We start from the raw sequence: 17,079 nt of genomic DNA on the forward strand, positions 1-17,079 counted from the left end.
ATTGAAAATATGTGAACATATCAATATCATGGTGTAACAAATGTATGTATACAATAAAATATTTAAATATATTAGTACTAATCGTAGTCATAAGTGTACATGCTTCCACAATAATACTACGTAAAAATGAAACTGGTACTGAATATACGTGAAATAGTCAAGATCATGATGTTATACATATATGTATATAATACCATGTTTTATATATAGTCTTAATTGTACCACAATTTGCCACATTAGTACGGCATAACAATGTAACTGGTATTGAATATACGTGAAACAACCAAAACCATGATGATGTTACACATATATAATAGATGTATAACCATATGTTTGAGGGTAAATATATGTTTTATATGTTTGAGATACTTATATGTCATTAAATTAATGATCATATAGGTTACATATAACTTAGATGTATAAACATATTTTTGAATGAGTTATATGTTATTAATGAACATAGATGGAAGATGTACTAAATTTTCAAGCAAAGGTACTATGTATCAATACAAATGGTACTGCATTTCTGACCATGCACCAACACCACAATGTAAAGTGCATGATTATATAACATCAATGATGAAATCGACACATGTTTATGAATCCTACTGTCTAATTTTAGTAGCACATATGGTGATTAACAAACACATGTATATGTGTCCATTGTTTATATTTGCAAAATCTATGGTTAAAACAACTTTATCTATGTATCCAATGTCCTAATTTGTAACATCAATGGTGATTAAAACATTTTCACTCATAAAATGTCTAAATTTTTAGTATCAATCATGATTATAACATGTTTATGCATTATAATTTCTAATTCAGTAGCATATATGGTGATTAACAAATACATGTATATGTATCTATTGTATATGTTTGTAACATCTATGGTTAAAAAAACTTTGTATATGCATCCAATGTCCTAATTTTGTATCATCAATGGTGATTAACACATGTTTACACATCAAATGTCTAATTTTGTAGTATAAATCAAAATACTTTAGCTTGAAAATGAAGTGGTCAGCAACGTGGTACCATTTATATCTATACGTAGTACTTTAGCTAGCAAATAAAGTATAATAACGTCTAATTGTGGTATGAGAATGTATTAAATTTGGTGCATCTTCCATACATGTTTTATATTGTGGTGTTGATGCGTGGTCAGAAACACAGTATCATTTGTATTGATACATAGTACCTTTGCTTAAAAATGAAGTATAATAACTTCTAATTGTGGTATGAGAATTTGTTAAATTTGGTACATCTTTCATACATATTTTACATTGTGGTGTTGGTGTGTGGTCAGAAATGCAGTACCATTTATATCCATACGTAGTACTTTAGCTTGTAAATAAAGTGTAATAATATCAAATTGTGGTATGAGATTGTGTTATATTTGGTACATCTTCCTTACATATTTTACATTGTGGTGTTGGTGCGTGGTCAGAAACGCAGTACCATTTGTATTGATACGTAGTACTTTTGCTTGAAAATGAAGTACAATAACGTCTAATTGTGGTATGATAATCTGTTAAATTTGGTACATCTTCCATACATTTTTACCTTATGGTGTTGGTGCGTGATCAGAAACACAGTACAATTTGTAACGATACGTAGTACTTTTACTTGAAAATGAAGTATAATAACGTCTAATTGTGGTATGAAAATTTGTTAAATTTGGTACATCTTCCATGCATGTTTTACATTGTGGTGTTGGTGCGTGATCAGAAACGCAATATCATTTGTAACAATACGTAGTACATTTTTTCTTGAAAATGAAGTATATTAATGTCTAATTGCGGTATGTGAATTTGTTAAATTTGGTACATCTTTCATTTGTAACTATATGTAGTATTTGTGCTTGAAAATTAAGTATAATAACGTTTAATTGTGGTATGAGAATTTGTTAAATTTGCTACATCTTTCATACATGTTTTACATTGGTTTTGGTACTTGGTCAGAAACGTAGTACCATTTATAACGATACGTAGTACAATTTCTTGAAAAATAACGATACGTCTAATTGTGGTATGAGAAGTAAACACCTTGTCTACAAAAATTAAACATTCATTCTTTCAAAACTAAACATCCAACTTCATCAACATAGTTATAAATTGAAATTAAACATCCATTTCACCAAAATACAGTACCACCTTCATCAAAATAGTTATAAATAAAAATTAAACATCAATTCTACCAAAATACAGTACCAACTTCATCACTTAGTTATCCATCCGATCAAAGTACAGTACAAAATACACCAACAAAATTGTTCACTTCATTCTCATTTTCCTTAGTCCTTCTCAAAATATTGAAGTAGAGCTACGACTTGGTGCCTCATTCGGCCTTCGGGTACTAGATTTCACATCAGATCCTACTAGTTTTCGAACCATTTCTAATTAAAAAAAATAAAACAGTGTGTCATAAGTCATAACAAAAAACAGCATAATTTAATAGATTTCATTGGATTATCATGCACTGCTTCAAAATCAGCATAATTCAAACAAAAATAAACATGTGTCGAAAAAAGATCATCACAGTTTCAATAAAAACAAGAAATATTTGAGGAAAAAACCGTCATAAATAAAAGAAACCAACATAGGCCAAAGAGAATTCGACACAAATTGAACGAACAAACGCAAAAACAAACAAAAAATATATTGGATCGAATGTATTATAATGACACCATATACTACAACAAAAAACCACAAACACAAATCAAACATAAACTTGCACGAATCACACAATAACTATGCAAATTCATAAAAACAAAAAATTCAAGGCATAACCACCAACAAACCAATAACATATTGGATCGAATGTATTATCTTAATATTTGCATAATCAACTTTAAGATATAAACATGACTGCAAAAAAAATTTATTGTCAACTTAAAAATGACTATATTAGGATCGTTTTAATACAACAAATTACTTAAAAATATTCGTTCCAATATAAATCAATTTCAAACCATATAATAAAAAAATATTTCAACGGGCTATGGAATCGAGAAAAAGATAGCAAATTTATCAAATTGTTTATTCTAGCGACTCTGTTTGAATTCTTGCAATTGCTTCCACCACAGGAGTCGCAGTATAAATCAATTCTAAACCAACCATATAATCAAAAAAATATTTCAATGGGCTATGGAATCGAGAGAAATATAGCAAATTTATCAAATTGTTTATTCTAGTGATCCTGTTTGAATTATTGTAATTGCTTCCACCATATGCGTCTTAGTATAAATCAATTCCAAAACATATAAATCAATGTTCAAGAAATGGCAAGGGAAAACATTAGATGAAATAACAAACTTAATACTCTCTCAGTCACTTGATTTGTGTCAGTGTCGTTGCCGGATGGGCTTTGACGACCTGTGTCATTTTCTACCCGAGTGGCAGATAGATTTCAGAATTTCATTGTCTGCACACGTGTCTTTGTCCATGATTTCCCATGGATAATGGCTTCGCTTGTTTGTTGCCTATTTGAGAAGGAGAGATGGGGCAGCCAACAGATTAAAAATAAGGAGAATGGAAACCAAAAGGGAGAAAATAATTGATCAAAAGAATCGAACCTGCCAAGGAATATGGGAAATTCCGGTTGTTCATCGCTCAAATTCATCTTGTGATGAAACTTCTTGTGATTTTTAGAATGAGATTTTTTGTAGATCCAAGACTAGCCATGAAGAATAAGAGAAGAGGGAAGGAGAATGAAGGACTTGTGGTTGAGCAGCGGCGAATCATTGCTTTGAGATTTTTCAGATGGGGTTTTTGGTTGGGGCGTATAAAAACGACGAAGAAGAGAGGAAAGAGAGTAAGCGCTATGGCCAATGAGAGATGAGTAGAATAAAATTTAATGGAAAAATAAAGAAAATGTGAGATGGAGAGTTAAAACAAAGAATCTGGTGTATCAGGGATTGCAGAAAAAAACTTTATGCTTTAGGGACTGATCACAAAGTTTATGTTTTCATTGGGGATTTATTTTCAATTTGCCCTTTTTCAAATTTAAAATATATTAAAATCAAATCTTTTTCATCATATTTTGTGTGCTAATCAAGTTCCTTCTCTTCTTTATGAAAGGAATGATGAAGGCCTTTAATTAGCAAGTAACAATAATCATAAAAGGAGAAGTGTGTGGGTTATAAATTTTCGAACCAAGAATTCTTGGAAAAAAAAAGACTATCGACTAAGGTTGCACGGTAATTTCTTCGATTTTATTTAATAATAATATAATATAATGTTTTTGTATATATGAATCAGTGAAGATTGATCTTCCTTGGAATTTATACACAAACTTTTTTTAATTTTCCCATGCATATATTTAATCCAAGTTCCGACTATTGCATTGTGTAACGATTGATCTTCCTTGGAATTTATACACAAACTTTTTTTAATTTTCCCATGCATATATTTAATACAAGTTCCGACTATTGCATCTTGTGTAATCAGTTGAGGTGCAGCAAACCTCATTGTAACGAGAATCAGCTGAAAGGAGTTGTAACTAAGAGTTAAACTTTTTTAATTTTCCCATGCATATATTTAATCCAAGTTTCGACTATTGCATCTTGTGTAATCAGTTGAGGGGCTGCAAACCTCATTGTAACGAGAATCAGCTGAGAGGAGTTGTAACTAAGAGTTCTGATATAGACTGAGATAATGAATGAGCCGACTAGTTCTGACATTGAAAATAATTATTTAATCCAAGTTCCGGGCCGGGAAACTCAACATGGAAGTGTTTTCGTAGTTGAAGTCAAGTTTTCGATCCATGGATTTGTTAGGCAGGTAGGTATATTAAATAAATGCGGTGGGGCCCACATTTATTTAATAAATCATCCCATCCCACATCGGAAAACTGGAAAATGAAACGGAGGAACCTATTATAAATAGACTTTAATTCCTTCGATTTAAGTATCTCATTCTTCTCTTCTTTTGTATTAACAAAGAGAGAAGAAATTAAAGAGATAGAAAAAAAAAGAGTGTTTTTTTTGGAGATCTCTTGTGAGTTAGAGAATTATTTCTCGGTAATACTCGGGGTTTGGGTTGGTGAGAGATATAGTGTTTTGTATACACTTGTAATATTTCTCCGGTTATAAATATTGCAGCAGCTCCGTGGACGTAGCCTATATTGGGTGAACCACGTAAATCTTGGTGTTCTTGTTGATTGTTTTATTCCGCAATTATTATCGTCATGATCGCTTCGGTATAATCCATAACAACTGGTATCAAAGCTGTTACAGTGTCCAGGAGCCTTGGTGAAAAATTTCTTAAAATTTTGAGTATGCTCTGTGGTTGCAGCTTTGTCTGATCTTCCACATCAGAAAAGATTTTTTGAAATTTTATTAAGGCAGGTGAAGCGATGGCCGGAAATGAAGGATCGGGACCTGGAATCAATAAGTTCGACGGTACAGATTTCACGTTCTGGCGCTTACAGATTAAAGATTATTTTTATAGCAAGAAGCTACATCAACCTCTATCCGGGGTGAAGCCATAAAATATGGAGGATGATGAGTGGGAGCTTCTTGACCGACAAGTGTTATGGATAATACGATTGACCCTAACAAAGAACGTGGCACACAACGTGGCAGAGGAAAAAACCACGGAGGAGATTATGTCCATTTTGTCGGACATGTACGTGAAGCCATCAGCAAATAAATAAAGTGTTCCTCATGAAAAAGTTATTTAACTTAAAGATGGAGGAAGGTGCTTCGGTGGCAGCACACATCAATAAATTCAACACGATTGTTTCCCAACTAACATCGGTTGAAATTAAATTTGATGATGAAATTCGAGCACTTATTCTATTGGCATCTTTGCCAAATGCTTGGGAGCCGATGCGGGCAGCGGTTAGAAATTCTGTTGGAAAGGGAAAGTTACAATTCAATGATGTCAGAGATCGAATCCTTGGCGAAGAAGTTCGCAGGAGGGATTCGGGAGAAGCAACATATCGAGATCTGCCCTAAATCTTGAAAACAAAAGTAGGGGCAGGAGTAGCGAAAAAGGTTCTAACCGATGGCATGGCAGATCCAAATCAAGAACTGGAAAAGAAAAAAATACCTTTGAAAATAAATTGATGTGCTAGAGCTGTGGTGAAACTGGTCACATGAAAAAGGACTGCAGATCACCCAAGAATAATGCAAATGTTGTTACTGAGGATGTACATGATGCCTTAGTACTATCCATGGAAAGCCCGGTTGATTCTTGGGTTATGGATTCGGGAGCTTCATTTCATACCACCGGTGATCGTGAGGTATTCAGTAATTACATTGCTGGTAATTACGGAAAAGTTTTCCTGGCTGATGGAAAACCGTTGAAAATAGCTGGTATGGGTGATATCAGTTTAAAAATGTCAAACGGATCCATCTGGAAGCTCAACAAAGTGAGGCATGTACCAAAGTTGACCCGAAATCTGATCTCAGTGGGACAGCTCGATGACGAAGGCCATAAAGTGACTTTTGGTGATGGCTCTTGGAAAGTGAGCAAAGGAACCTTGATTGTTGCTCGAGGACAGAAAACTGGAACCCTCTACATGACTTCCAGTTGCAGAGAAATGTTAGCAGCTGTGGATACTGGAGCTAACTCAAGTCTATGGCACTGTAGACTTGGACATATGAGTGAGAAAGGAATGAAGATGCTGATATCAAAAGGGAAGCTACCGGAGTTAAAAATTATCGAACACAAACTGTGTGAAAGTTGTGTTCTTGGAAAACAGAAAAGGGTGAGCTTTTCGAAAGGCGATAGAGAACCAAAAGCAGCAAAGTTGGAGCTGGTTCATACTGATGTGTGGGGGCCATCTCTTGTGACATCCCTTGGAGGCTCACGATATTATGTCACATTTATCGATGATTCGAGCAGGAAAGTTTGGGTTTATTTTTTGAAAAATAAATCTGATGTTTACGAAACCTTCAAGAGATGGAAAGTCATGGTGGAAAATGAGACCAACTTGAAAGTAAAGTGTTTACGGTCTGACAATGGTGGAAAATATGAAGATATTGAGTTCAAGAAGTATTGTGCACAGAACGGGATCAAGATGGAGAAAACCATTCCTGGTACACCTCAACAGAATGGTGTGGCTGAAAGAATGAACAGAACCCTGAATGAACGTGCCAGGAGCATGAGATTGCACGCTGGACTGCCGAAATCATTCTGGGCTGGTGCACTTAACACTGCAGCGTATCTGATCAACAGAGGACCTTCGGTACCACTTGATTGTAGAATACCAGAGGAGGTCTGGAGCGGCAAAGGAGTAAACCTTTCGTTCTTGAAAGTTTTTGGTTGTCTCTCATATGTTCACATCGATTCAACCAACAGAACGAAACTTGATCCAAAATCAAAAAAGTGTTTCTTTATTGGTTATGGAGATAATGAGTTTGGTTATCGGTTCTGGGATGACCAAAATCGAAAGATTATTCGGAGCAGAGATGTCATTTTCAATGAGCAAGTTTTTTACAAGGACAAGTCAGACATTGCAGCAGGAGATAAATGTCCCGAAGTCCTGAAGTCAAATGAAGTGTCATTGATAGATATTCCTGTGAATGAGTCGGAGGATAGTAACCAGGAAGAAGAAACTGCACAAGATGATGACCCACAAACTCCGGAAATTGAACTCAGGAGATCTTCTAGAACAATCAGACCACCTCAGAAATACTCCCCTGCACTTCACTATATTTTGCTGACTGATAAAGGTGAACCGAAGACCTTTGAAGAAGCGATGCAAAATGATGATTCAATCAAGTGAGAGTTAGCTATGGAAGATGAGATGGATTCACTGTCATCCAATCAGACGTGGAAGTTGACGGAACTTCCGGAAGGCAAGAAGGCATTACACAACAAGTGGGTGTATCGGATCAAAGAAGAAGTTGATGGTAGCAAACGGTACAAGGCAAGACTTGTTGTAAAAGGTTTTCAACAGCGGAAAGGCGTTGATTACACCGAGATTTTCTCTCCAGTGGTGAAGCTGACCACTATCAGAACTGTACTTGGACTAGTGGCGAAGGAAGACTTAAATTTGGAGCAGTTGGATGTAAAGACGGCGTTTCTTCATGGTGAATTGGATGAAGAAATTTATATGAAGCAGCCACAGGGATTTGAAGTACGAGGGAAAGAGAAAATGGTGTGCAAACTTCAGAAGAGCTTGTACGGTCTCAAACAAGCTCCAAGACAGTGGTACAAGAAGTTTGATGGATTCATGAATAACATCGGTTTCCTGAGGTGCCAGGCGGGATCACTGTTGTTATGTGAAGAAGATTGATGGTTCCTATATCATTCTACTACTATATGTGGATGACATGTTGATAGTAGGATCGTGTCTGGAGGAGATTGATAAGCTCAAGAGAGAGTTATCAAAAGAATTTGCAATAAAAGATTTGGGAGCTGCAAAACAAATTCTTGGTATAAGGATCTTGAGAGATAGGGTGAACGGAGTCTTGAAGTTATCTCAAGCAGAGTACGTGAAAAAAGTGCTTAGCAGATTCAACATGGATGAAGCTAAACCGGTGAGTACTCCTTTGGCTAGTCATTTCAAACTAACCAAAGCCCAATCACCATCGACGGAGCAGGAGCATGCTTATATGAATAAGGTTCCTTATGCATCTGCTGTCGGAAGCCTTATGTATGCAATGGTGTGCACCAGACCAGACATAGCACATGCAGTGGGAGTTGTGAGCAGGTTTATGAGCAATCCAGGGAAACAACATTGGGAAGCATTGAAGTGGATTCTCAGATATTTGAAAGGTACTGTTAGTTCATCTCTGTGCTTCAGAAAGTCAAATTCAGGCTTACAAGATTTTGTAGATGCCGACATGGGTGGTGACCTAGAGGGTAGGAAGAGTACTACTGGATATGTGTTTACATTGGGTGGTACGGCAGTAAGTTGGATATCCAAGTTGCAAAAGATTGTTGCACTTTCGACTACTAAAGCTGAGTACGTTGTTGTGACAGAAGCTAGCAAAGAGATGATCTGGTTGAGATCATTCTTTGAGGAGTTGGGTCAGAAGCTTGAGGATAGCACATTACACTGTGATAGTCAGAGTGCTATTCATTTGGCAAATAATCATGTTTATCATGCTAGGACGAAGCATATACAGGTTCGGTACCATTTCATCAGATCGATTTTGGAAGATGGAATCTTGATGCTTGAGAAGATTCCTGGAAGCAGAAATCCAGCTGATATGTTCACGAAGGCAGTGACCACTGACAAACTGAAGTTATGTTCAACTTCAGTTGAACTACAAGTATAAGAGAGGAGGCATGAGCCGCTACTTTGACTGTGTGAAGTCATGATTGAAATCAAGTCTTCAAGTGGGAGAATTGTTAGGCAGGTAGGTATATTAAATAAATGCGGTGGGGCCCACATTTATTTAATAAATCATCACATCCCACATCGGAAAACTGAAAAATAAAACGGAGGAACCTATTATAAATAGACCTTAATTCCTTCGATTTAAGTATCCCATTCTTCTCTTCTTTTGTATTAACAAAGAGAGAATAAATTAAAGAGATAGAAAAAAAAAGAGTGTTTTTTTTGGAGATCTCTTGTGAGTTAGAGAATTATTTCTCGGTAATACTCGGGGTTTGGGTTGGTGAGAGATATAGTGTTTTGTATACACTTGTAATATTTTTTCGGTTATAAATATTGCAGCAGCTCCGTGAACGTAGCCTATATTGGGTGAACCACGTAAATCTTGGTGTTCTTGTTGATTGTTTTATTCCGCAATTATTATCGTCATGATCGCTTCGGTATAATCCATAACAGGATTCACAAATAGGGAGGTTAATTTTAAGAGGGATTCATATTTTTAACTTGCAAGAGGCTTTAAAAAAAACTTGCAAGAGGCTAAAATATATATTAAACTGTGGTAAAACAATAATTAAATCTCATATTTTCGTCCGAACAAGTTGCTTATGAGAGCCAAAATTTGGATTTTTTTTTGTAATTTCTCTGAATTATTAAACCAGAAAAAGGTGAATAATTGTGACATCAAAATTTGCTTTAGCAAACACATAATCATTGTTTTTCAAATTTTCAAAAGTTGATCTTGGTTACATTATAATCCTTAGTTAAAAAAACTATTGATTTATTTTTCCACCTACTTTGGTTGATAATTAAGGATGGATGGTTTGTTTTTCAGTCTCAAGAATCACTAGCTTGTTTGAGAGATGGATGATCTTCCGGAGTCGCTTTTAATGGAGGTTCTTGTCCGGCTTCCGTCCATGGCATTACATAGGTTCAAAGTCGTCTGCACGAAGTGGCTCTCCCTGACTTCGACCCCTTATTTCCTTTCCAAATATAAATCATATGCTTCTCGAGGATCGATATCGTCACGTTGGGCCTTCGTTTTGGGTAAAGGATGCAATTGTTCTGCAATTCATGATCCAGTTGAGGCGCATGAATTGTTGATCGACTTGCACTCTGCAGGGATCTCAAGTGCCCGATTCCTAACCAATCGAACGACGACGTGCTCACGACTAGATATAGGATAAAGGGAGTGAGCAATGGGCTGGTTTTGTACCATTGGTGGTCGCGTGGTCCAAGAAATGACGAGCACGGTCTGAATTGGGGCGTATGCAACCCTGTCACCAGGCAGTGTGTTGTCCTTCCCCGAGGCATTAGTGAGTACAACTGGCCTGACGTTTGCGGATTTCTCACTCGAATTGAAGATGGGGTTGTCACGAGCTTTACTGTGGTGAAATATGGGGTGGAACTGTGCCAATTCGAAGTGTTCTCGTCGAAAACCGGCGAGTGGAAACTCTCACGTGCCTATAATAGTCCTGAGCCTTTTTTCTTGCAAAGGACACCCACTGATTTTTGTGGAATCCTACATTGGATCATATGTTCGTACAGTAGTGGGATACTTGCATATGATCACAGCAGAAATAATTGCCGCGTCATTCCTGTTCATGCCGCGGACGGGCTTTGTCGTGAGTTGGGGATATGTGGCACGCAACGCACGACGGGCATCTAAGATATATAGAATTTGATGGGCAGAGCCTGAGAGTTTGGGTGCTGAACGATTACGGTCGCGGAGACAATTGGTTTTTGCAACATAGAGCCAGCTTTACCGATATTCTTCAAGATTTTCATTTCGAGTGCGAGACATGGGAAATCAGGAAAGAGTTGAAGCTCATATGTTTCCATTCGTTCGATCCCGATGTCGTCTACTTGGGATGCCATTATGTTTTTCTATCTTACAACTTGCGGGAAGGGAAATCGCAGGTTCTCAAAACTTATGCTCTTAGTCGAAGCTGGAACTTTATATGGAGTCGAGCCTTTTGCTTGGTTATTCCGCTGCTTCCACCGCGGATTCCCTTCGTCGCCTCGCCGAAGGAATGAAGGGAATGAATCTAGCTTACTAGGCTATTATGATTTTGATGATGTTGGATTTGAGTTGATACATTGTTCTTTTCGATGGATATACGTATGATTTATCAGGGTGTTTAAACCGTCGTTTGTCTCGTTAATGGAACATTGATTGATGCTCTAACCTTTACTTTGTACTCAATTGTCAAATTGGAGGAGCGTAGATTGGTACATTGTGATTTATTCTTTATTTTTTGTTGTTATCTTCAAATTATTTAGTTACTATTCTGTTGAATATAAACTTATTAGACAATTATCTAAATTAAAGTGACGAAGTAGGGAGAAAAGCTAAGAGTCATGGTAGAGTATGTCTATATGAGAGAAAGAGTCGATCTACTCTATATTTGCAATTAAAATCAATTTTTTTGCTGAAAAATAATAATTTTTCATGAATCGAATCAGATGTCCATATCCTAAATATAGACCGAATCTTTTTTTACTTTAAATATAGACCGAATCTCACAAATTAAAATACATAAGATTGTATTACTAGATAGCTACTCTTTATTTTATTTGGTTTGAGTTTCATATGGGAAATATTTTTTTTTGTTCAATAACTTGTCCATATTTTGGTTTTGGTTCAATAACTTTTCAAAATTTAGTTTTGGTACACTAACTTTTAATTTTCAGTGATTTTGGTCCAACTGCATACGTGTCAGTTATATTGGCACACGTCACCCGAAAAATGCTGACGTGTGCCAATGTCTAGCTAAGACGTGTGCAGTTGGACCAAAAGCACTGAAAATTAAAAGTTAATGTATCAAAATCAAATTTTGAAAAATTAATGGACCAAAACCAAAACATATACAAGTTAATGGATTAAAAAAATATTTTTCCTACAATAAAATATATCAAGTAAAATCTCAAAAAATACATCTCATAATCTTCATCCTCGGCGAGTCACTTTTGCTGGTCACAAAAGGTAGCAAAAATCTTGAGGATTTTTTTATTATTAACCACAAAAATGTGAGAATCAAGAAAGATAAAGAGATAAAATAGAGATTTCAAGAGATATGATTTGTTCAAATTTTAAAATATATTAAAATCAAATCTTTGTCATGATATTTTGTGTGCTAATCAAGTCACTTTTTTTCTCAATAAAAGGAATGATTAGGGGTGGTTCGGTATGGTATACCGCATAAGGTATCGAATACCGCATACGTACCGAAATTTTCGATATCGATACCGTAACGAAAATTTTGGTATGACATAAATCCATACCGATACCGTACCGAATATCAAAATTCGGTACAGTATCGATATGATACCGTGTATATCGATTTTTTATACTATTTTTTTCCTGTATACCGAAATACCAAAAATTCAAAAATCTTATACCGTTACCGATACCGAAAATTTCGGTACGGTATCATACCGAACCGAAATTTAAGGTATACCGAAATTTTTGATTTTTTTTTCGGTACGGTAAAGACGGTGTGACGACATTTCGATATTTTTTGTCAGCCCTAGGAATGACCATGACCTTTAATGAGAGGAAGAACTCATGAACATAACAATAATAATAATAATTTATTATTATTATTATTATTATTTTATTATTTATTACTTATTACTTATTACTTACACTTACACATATAAATATGTGAGTTTATTTGTAAATTTACATGACTAATCTTGATCATTACTACATAATTAATGTGTTTTTTAGTTATGTTTTTTAATTACTTATTTATGTGACTTTTCAATTAACTAATTTATTACTTATTACTTACATATGTGAGTTTATTTGTGAATTTACATTACTACCCTTGGCCATTACTACATAATTAATGTGTTTTTTAGTTATATATGTTTTTTTATTTATTTATTTATGTGGCTTTTCAATTAACTAATTTATTTAAAAAAAGTATATCATGCATTCTTCCAAATAAAAAAATTAAAATTTTGTGAATCTACTATTTATTATTTGCTCTTTTCTTATTTGATTTAATTTTTCTATTATATATCTACCATCTGACCTAATACTCTAATATTTTTTATATATATAAATATGTTAGTTCTAATTGTTATTTTACAAAGTTATCCTCCAATGTGTATACAAATGAATATCATTCGATTGTGAATTTAGTAATTCACGTTGGGATCCAGTGATATTGCATTTAGTTATCATATTGTATTTAATCTAATCTAATTTAATTTAATGGTGCACTTTCGTTTCATTTAAGATATGACTATTGACTAATGCAATTTAGTGAAGTTTTGGATTGTGTTTAATTTTAATTAAGTTTGGGTTCAGTTTTCATGATCATCTCATTCTTTCATTTTATTAGCTTCGAGTATGGTTCTTGTGTTTTTTTTTTTTTTTATTTCCCCCTTGTTTAGGCCTGCATTGTTGATTTTCTTAAAAAATAAAATTAGGATTTTTTATTACATTTTAATTTTGTTGAATTCCTTCAACAAAAAAAAAGTTCGTTGAATTGAATTGTGGTGAAATTATATATAAAAAGTGTATTAAAGTACCTTCAGATTTATTTTGGTTTCAAACCTCCATTGTCGACAAAGTATGCTCAATATTTTGAATAGAAAAAATAGGTTTTTTATATAAGAGAATTCCTTTGTGTTGATTCTTCACATCCAATGGTGAGGTAAAGACTGTTTGATATATTAAATTTAATTTTTATGCCTATTAATTAAATGAATTATTCAACTCATTTCATTAAATAAGATAGATTATAAAGTGCTCTATTTTGAATACTTTCGTATATTTTACAGGTCCGCGATAAAGTATAAATGAGAAATGAAAGTTTATTGAGAAATAAGTGATGAGAATGAGAAAATCTAATGACGGCTAATAGAATATATTATATTATATTACATTTTTAAACAAATGTTCATTATATTGAAATTAACTACATCTTGAAAATTGTGCAATAATTTTTTGAATACATAAAATAGGGATAAAATGAGAAGTTTAATTTGTACAAAATTTGTTTTCCAATGATTTTTTCTTAATTCATGTGAAAAAAATAGGTCTATATAATTGAAACGAATGAAATATGTTTTTTGACTTGAAGGGAGTTGTTTTTATATCAAAATCACGCAAAAATATGGATTGAAAAGTGTCACATAAGGATAGATAAATATATATGATTTATTGTTATGCACGTAAATTTTTTAAGCCCTTGTGTTTTTCGCTATTTAGATTCATAAATACTAGGGGTGAAAACGAATCGAACTTGTTCGTGAGCTTTTCGAGCCGGATCGATAAATATTTGATTCGTATTCAAACTTATAAAATTAGAGCCGAATTTGAACATGTTCGAACTTTTTTTCGAGCTGGGCTCGAGCCAAAATTATTTGTTCGATAGCTCGCGAATAGTTCGCGAGCCTTAATATTTAATTAATATAATATAATTATATAATAAATATATATATTTCTAACATTTTCGAATATTTCGAGATTTTTGAACCATAATATTTCGAGCAATAGTTAGCTAATACGTTCGAATATTTCGAGCCGAGCTCGAGCCAAAATATTTGAAATTACCGAACTTTGAATCAAGCTCGAACCTGTTCGTGAGCTTTTTGAGTCGGCTCGATAAATACTTGATTCGTATTCAAACTTATCAAACTCGAGCCGAATTCGAACATGTTCGAACTTTTTTTTCGAGCCGAGCTCGAGCCAAAATTATTTTGTTCGATAGCTCGCGAATAGTTCGCGAGCTTTAATATTTAATTAATATAATTATATATAAATATATATTTCTAACATTTTCAAAGATTTCGAGCTTTTCAAACCATAATATCCGAACTCGAACTTCATTTCCAGCCGAGCTCGAGTCAAAATATTTGAAATTACCGAACTTCGAATCAAGCTTGAACTCGAATATAATTATATCGAGTCGAATTCGAGCCTTAAAATTTTACCATTATTCGGCTCGATTTGGTTCCGTTGCAACCCAAATAAATACTCCTAAAAATAGTATTATTAAACGAATTTAAACATTATCTAAATTCCGTAATCATATTTTCAATGGTTAGTCATACACATGCAGCGCACGTGCACTTTTCTAGTAATAATAAAAGGCGAGACATGTGGGGGTTTAAAAATTTTAGAAAGAAGAGTTCTACGTAAAAGCTTAGCTAACCGATCGTACATATAGATATATTGGAACAATCTTGGCGATCCATTTACGATAAGGTACGTTGTGCGGTAATTTTCTTGGTGCATTTTTATTGAATAATAATAATAATATATGATTTTTAATTTGTATATATATATATATATATATATATATATATATATATATATATGAATCAGTGAGAATGATTTCAGTACGTCTCAATAAAACTTCAGTTTGAGAGATGGATGATCTTCCGGAGTCGCTTTTAATGGATGTTCTTCTGCGGCTTCCTTTGGTGGCATTACATAGGTTCAAAGTCGTGTGCAAGAAGTGGCGCTCCCTGATTTTTACCCCTTATTTCCTAGGCGAATATAATTCACATTCTTCTCGAGGATCGATATCGCCTCGTTGGGCCTTCGTTTCGTGTAAGGAATACTATTGTTCTGAAATTCATGATGATCCAGTTGAGGCACATGAATTGCTGATCGACTTGCACTCTGGCGATCTCAAGTGCCCGATTCCTAACCGGTCGAACGACGAGAGTGGATATAGGATAAAGGGAGTTAGCTATGGGCTGGTTTTGTACCAGTGGTGGTCGGCGGTCGCGTGGTCTGAATTGGGGCGTATGCAACCCTGTCACCAGACAGTATGTTGTCCTTCCCCGATCATGCATTAGTGAGCACAACAACTGGCATGCCGTTTGCGGATTTCTCACTCGAATTGAAGACGGGGTTGTCACGAGCTTTACGGTGGTGCAATATGGGATGGAACTGTTCCAATTCGAAGTGTTCTCGTCGGAAACCGGCGAGTGGAAACTCTCACCTGCCTATAGTAGTCCTGACACTTTGTTCTTGCAACGGACACCCACTGATTTTGGTGGAATCCTACATTGGGTCATATGTTCACACAGTAGTGGGATATTTGCATTTGATCCCAGCAGAAATAATTGCCGCGTCATCCCTGTTCCGGCCGCCGACGGGCCTTGTCGTCATATTGGAATGTGTGGCACGCAACGCACGACGGGCATCTAAGATATATAGAATTTGATGGGCAGAGCCTGAGAGTTTGGGTGCTGAACGAGGAGACAGTTGGTTATTGCAACATGGAGCCATTGCCGATATTCTTCAAGATGTCCATGTCGAGTACTGCGACACATGGGAAATCAGGGGAGAGTTGAAGCTCATATGTTTCCATCCGTTCGATCCCCATGTCGACTACTTGGGATGCCATTATGTTTTTCTATCTTACAACTTGCGGGAAGGGAAATCGCTGGTTCTCAAGACTTTTGATGCTTTTAGTGGTGATGGAAGCTGGTACTTTAAATGGAGTCGAGCCTTTTGCCTGGTTATTCCGATGATTCCCTTCGTCTTCTCGCCCAAGGAACCAAGGAATGAATCTTACTAGGCTATTATCATCTCCGTTTGATAGACGGATATTTGGATGGATTGGTAACTAAGGTCATGTTTGAATTGATTTTAATTGATTTTTGTAGTTGGATTAACAAAAGTTACACTAACTCATTGGCAACGTCACAATTTAGGTTTTATTTTATTTGTTCACATGGATTACAAAAGTAATTTACAAAACTACCCTTTCATTAAAACGAAATAGGTCCACTTGTTTAATAATTGAGTGA

At 35.0% G+C, this 17,079-nt stretch overlaps 1 protein-coding gene across 1 annotated transcript; it reads left to right on the forward strand.

The window, feature by feature from the left end:
* The first annotated feature begins 15,684 nt into the window (after positions 1-15,684).
* Positions 15,685-16,847, forward strand: LOC140878996 (putative F-box protein At3g28280). The gene is made up of 3 exons (XM_073282623.1): positions 15,685-16,066; positions 16,170-16,448; positions 16,498-16,847. The coding sequence occupies exons 1-3, from the start codon at positions 15,685-15,687 to the stop codon at positions 16,845-16,847; spliced, it is 1,011 nt and encodes a 336-aa protein (XP_073138724.1).
* The last annotated feature ends 232 nt before the right edge of the window (positions 16,848-17,079 follow it).

The sequence above is a fragment of the Henckelia pumila genome, chromosome 2, assembly GCF_033568475.1.
Source record: "Henckelia pumila isolate YLH828 chromosome 2, ASM3356847v2, whole genome shotgun sequence".
In the NCBI taxonomy this organism is placed as follows: Eukaryota; Viridiplantae; Streptophyta; class Magnoliopsida; order Lamiales; family Gesneriaceae; genus Henckelia; species Henckelia pumila.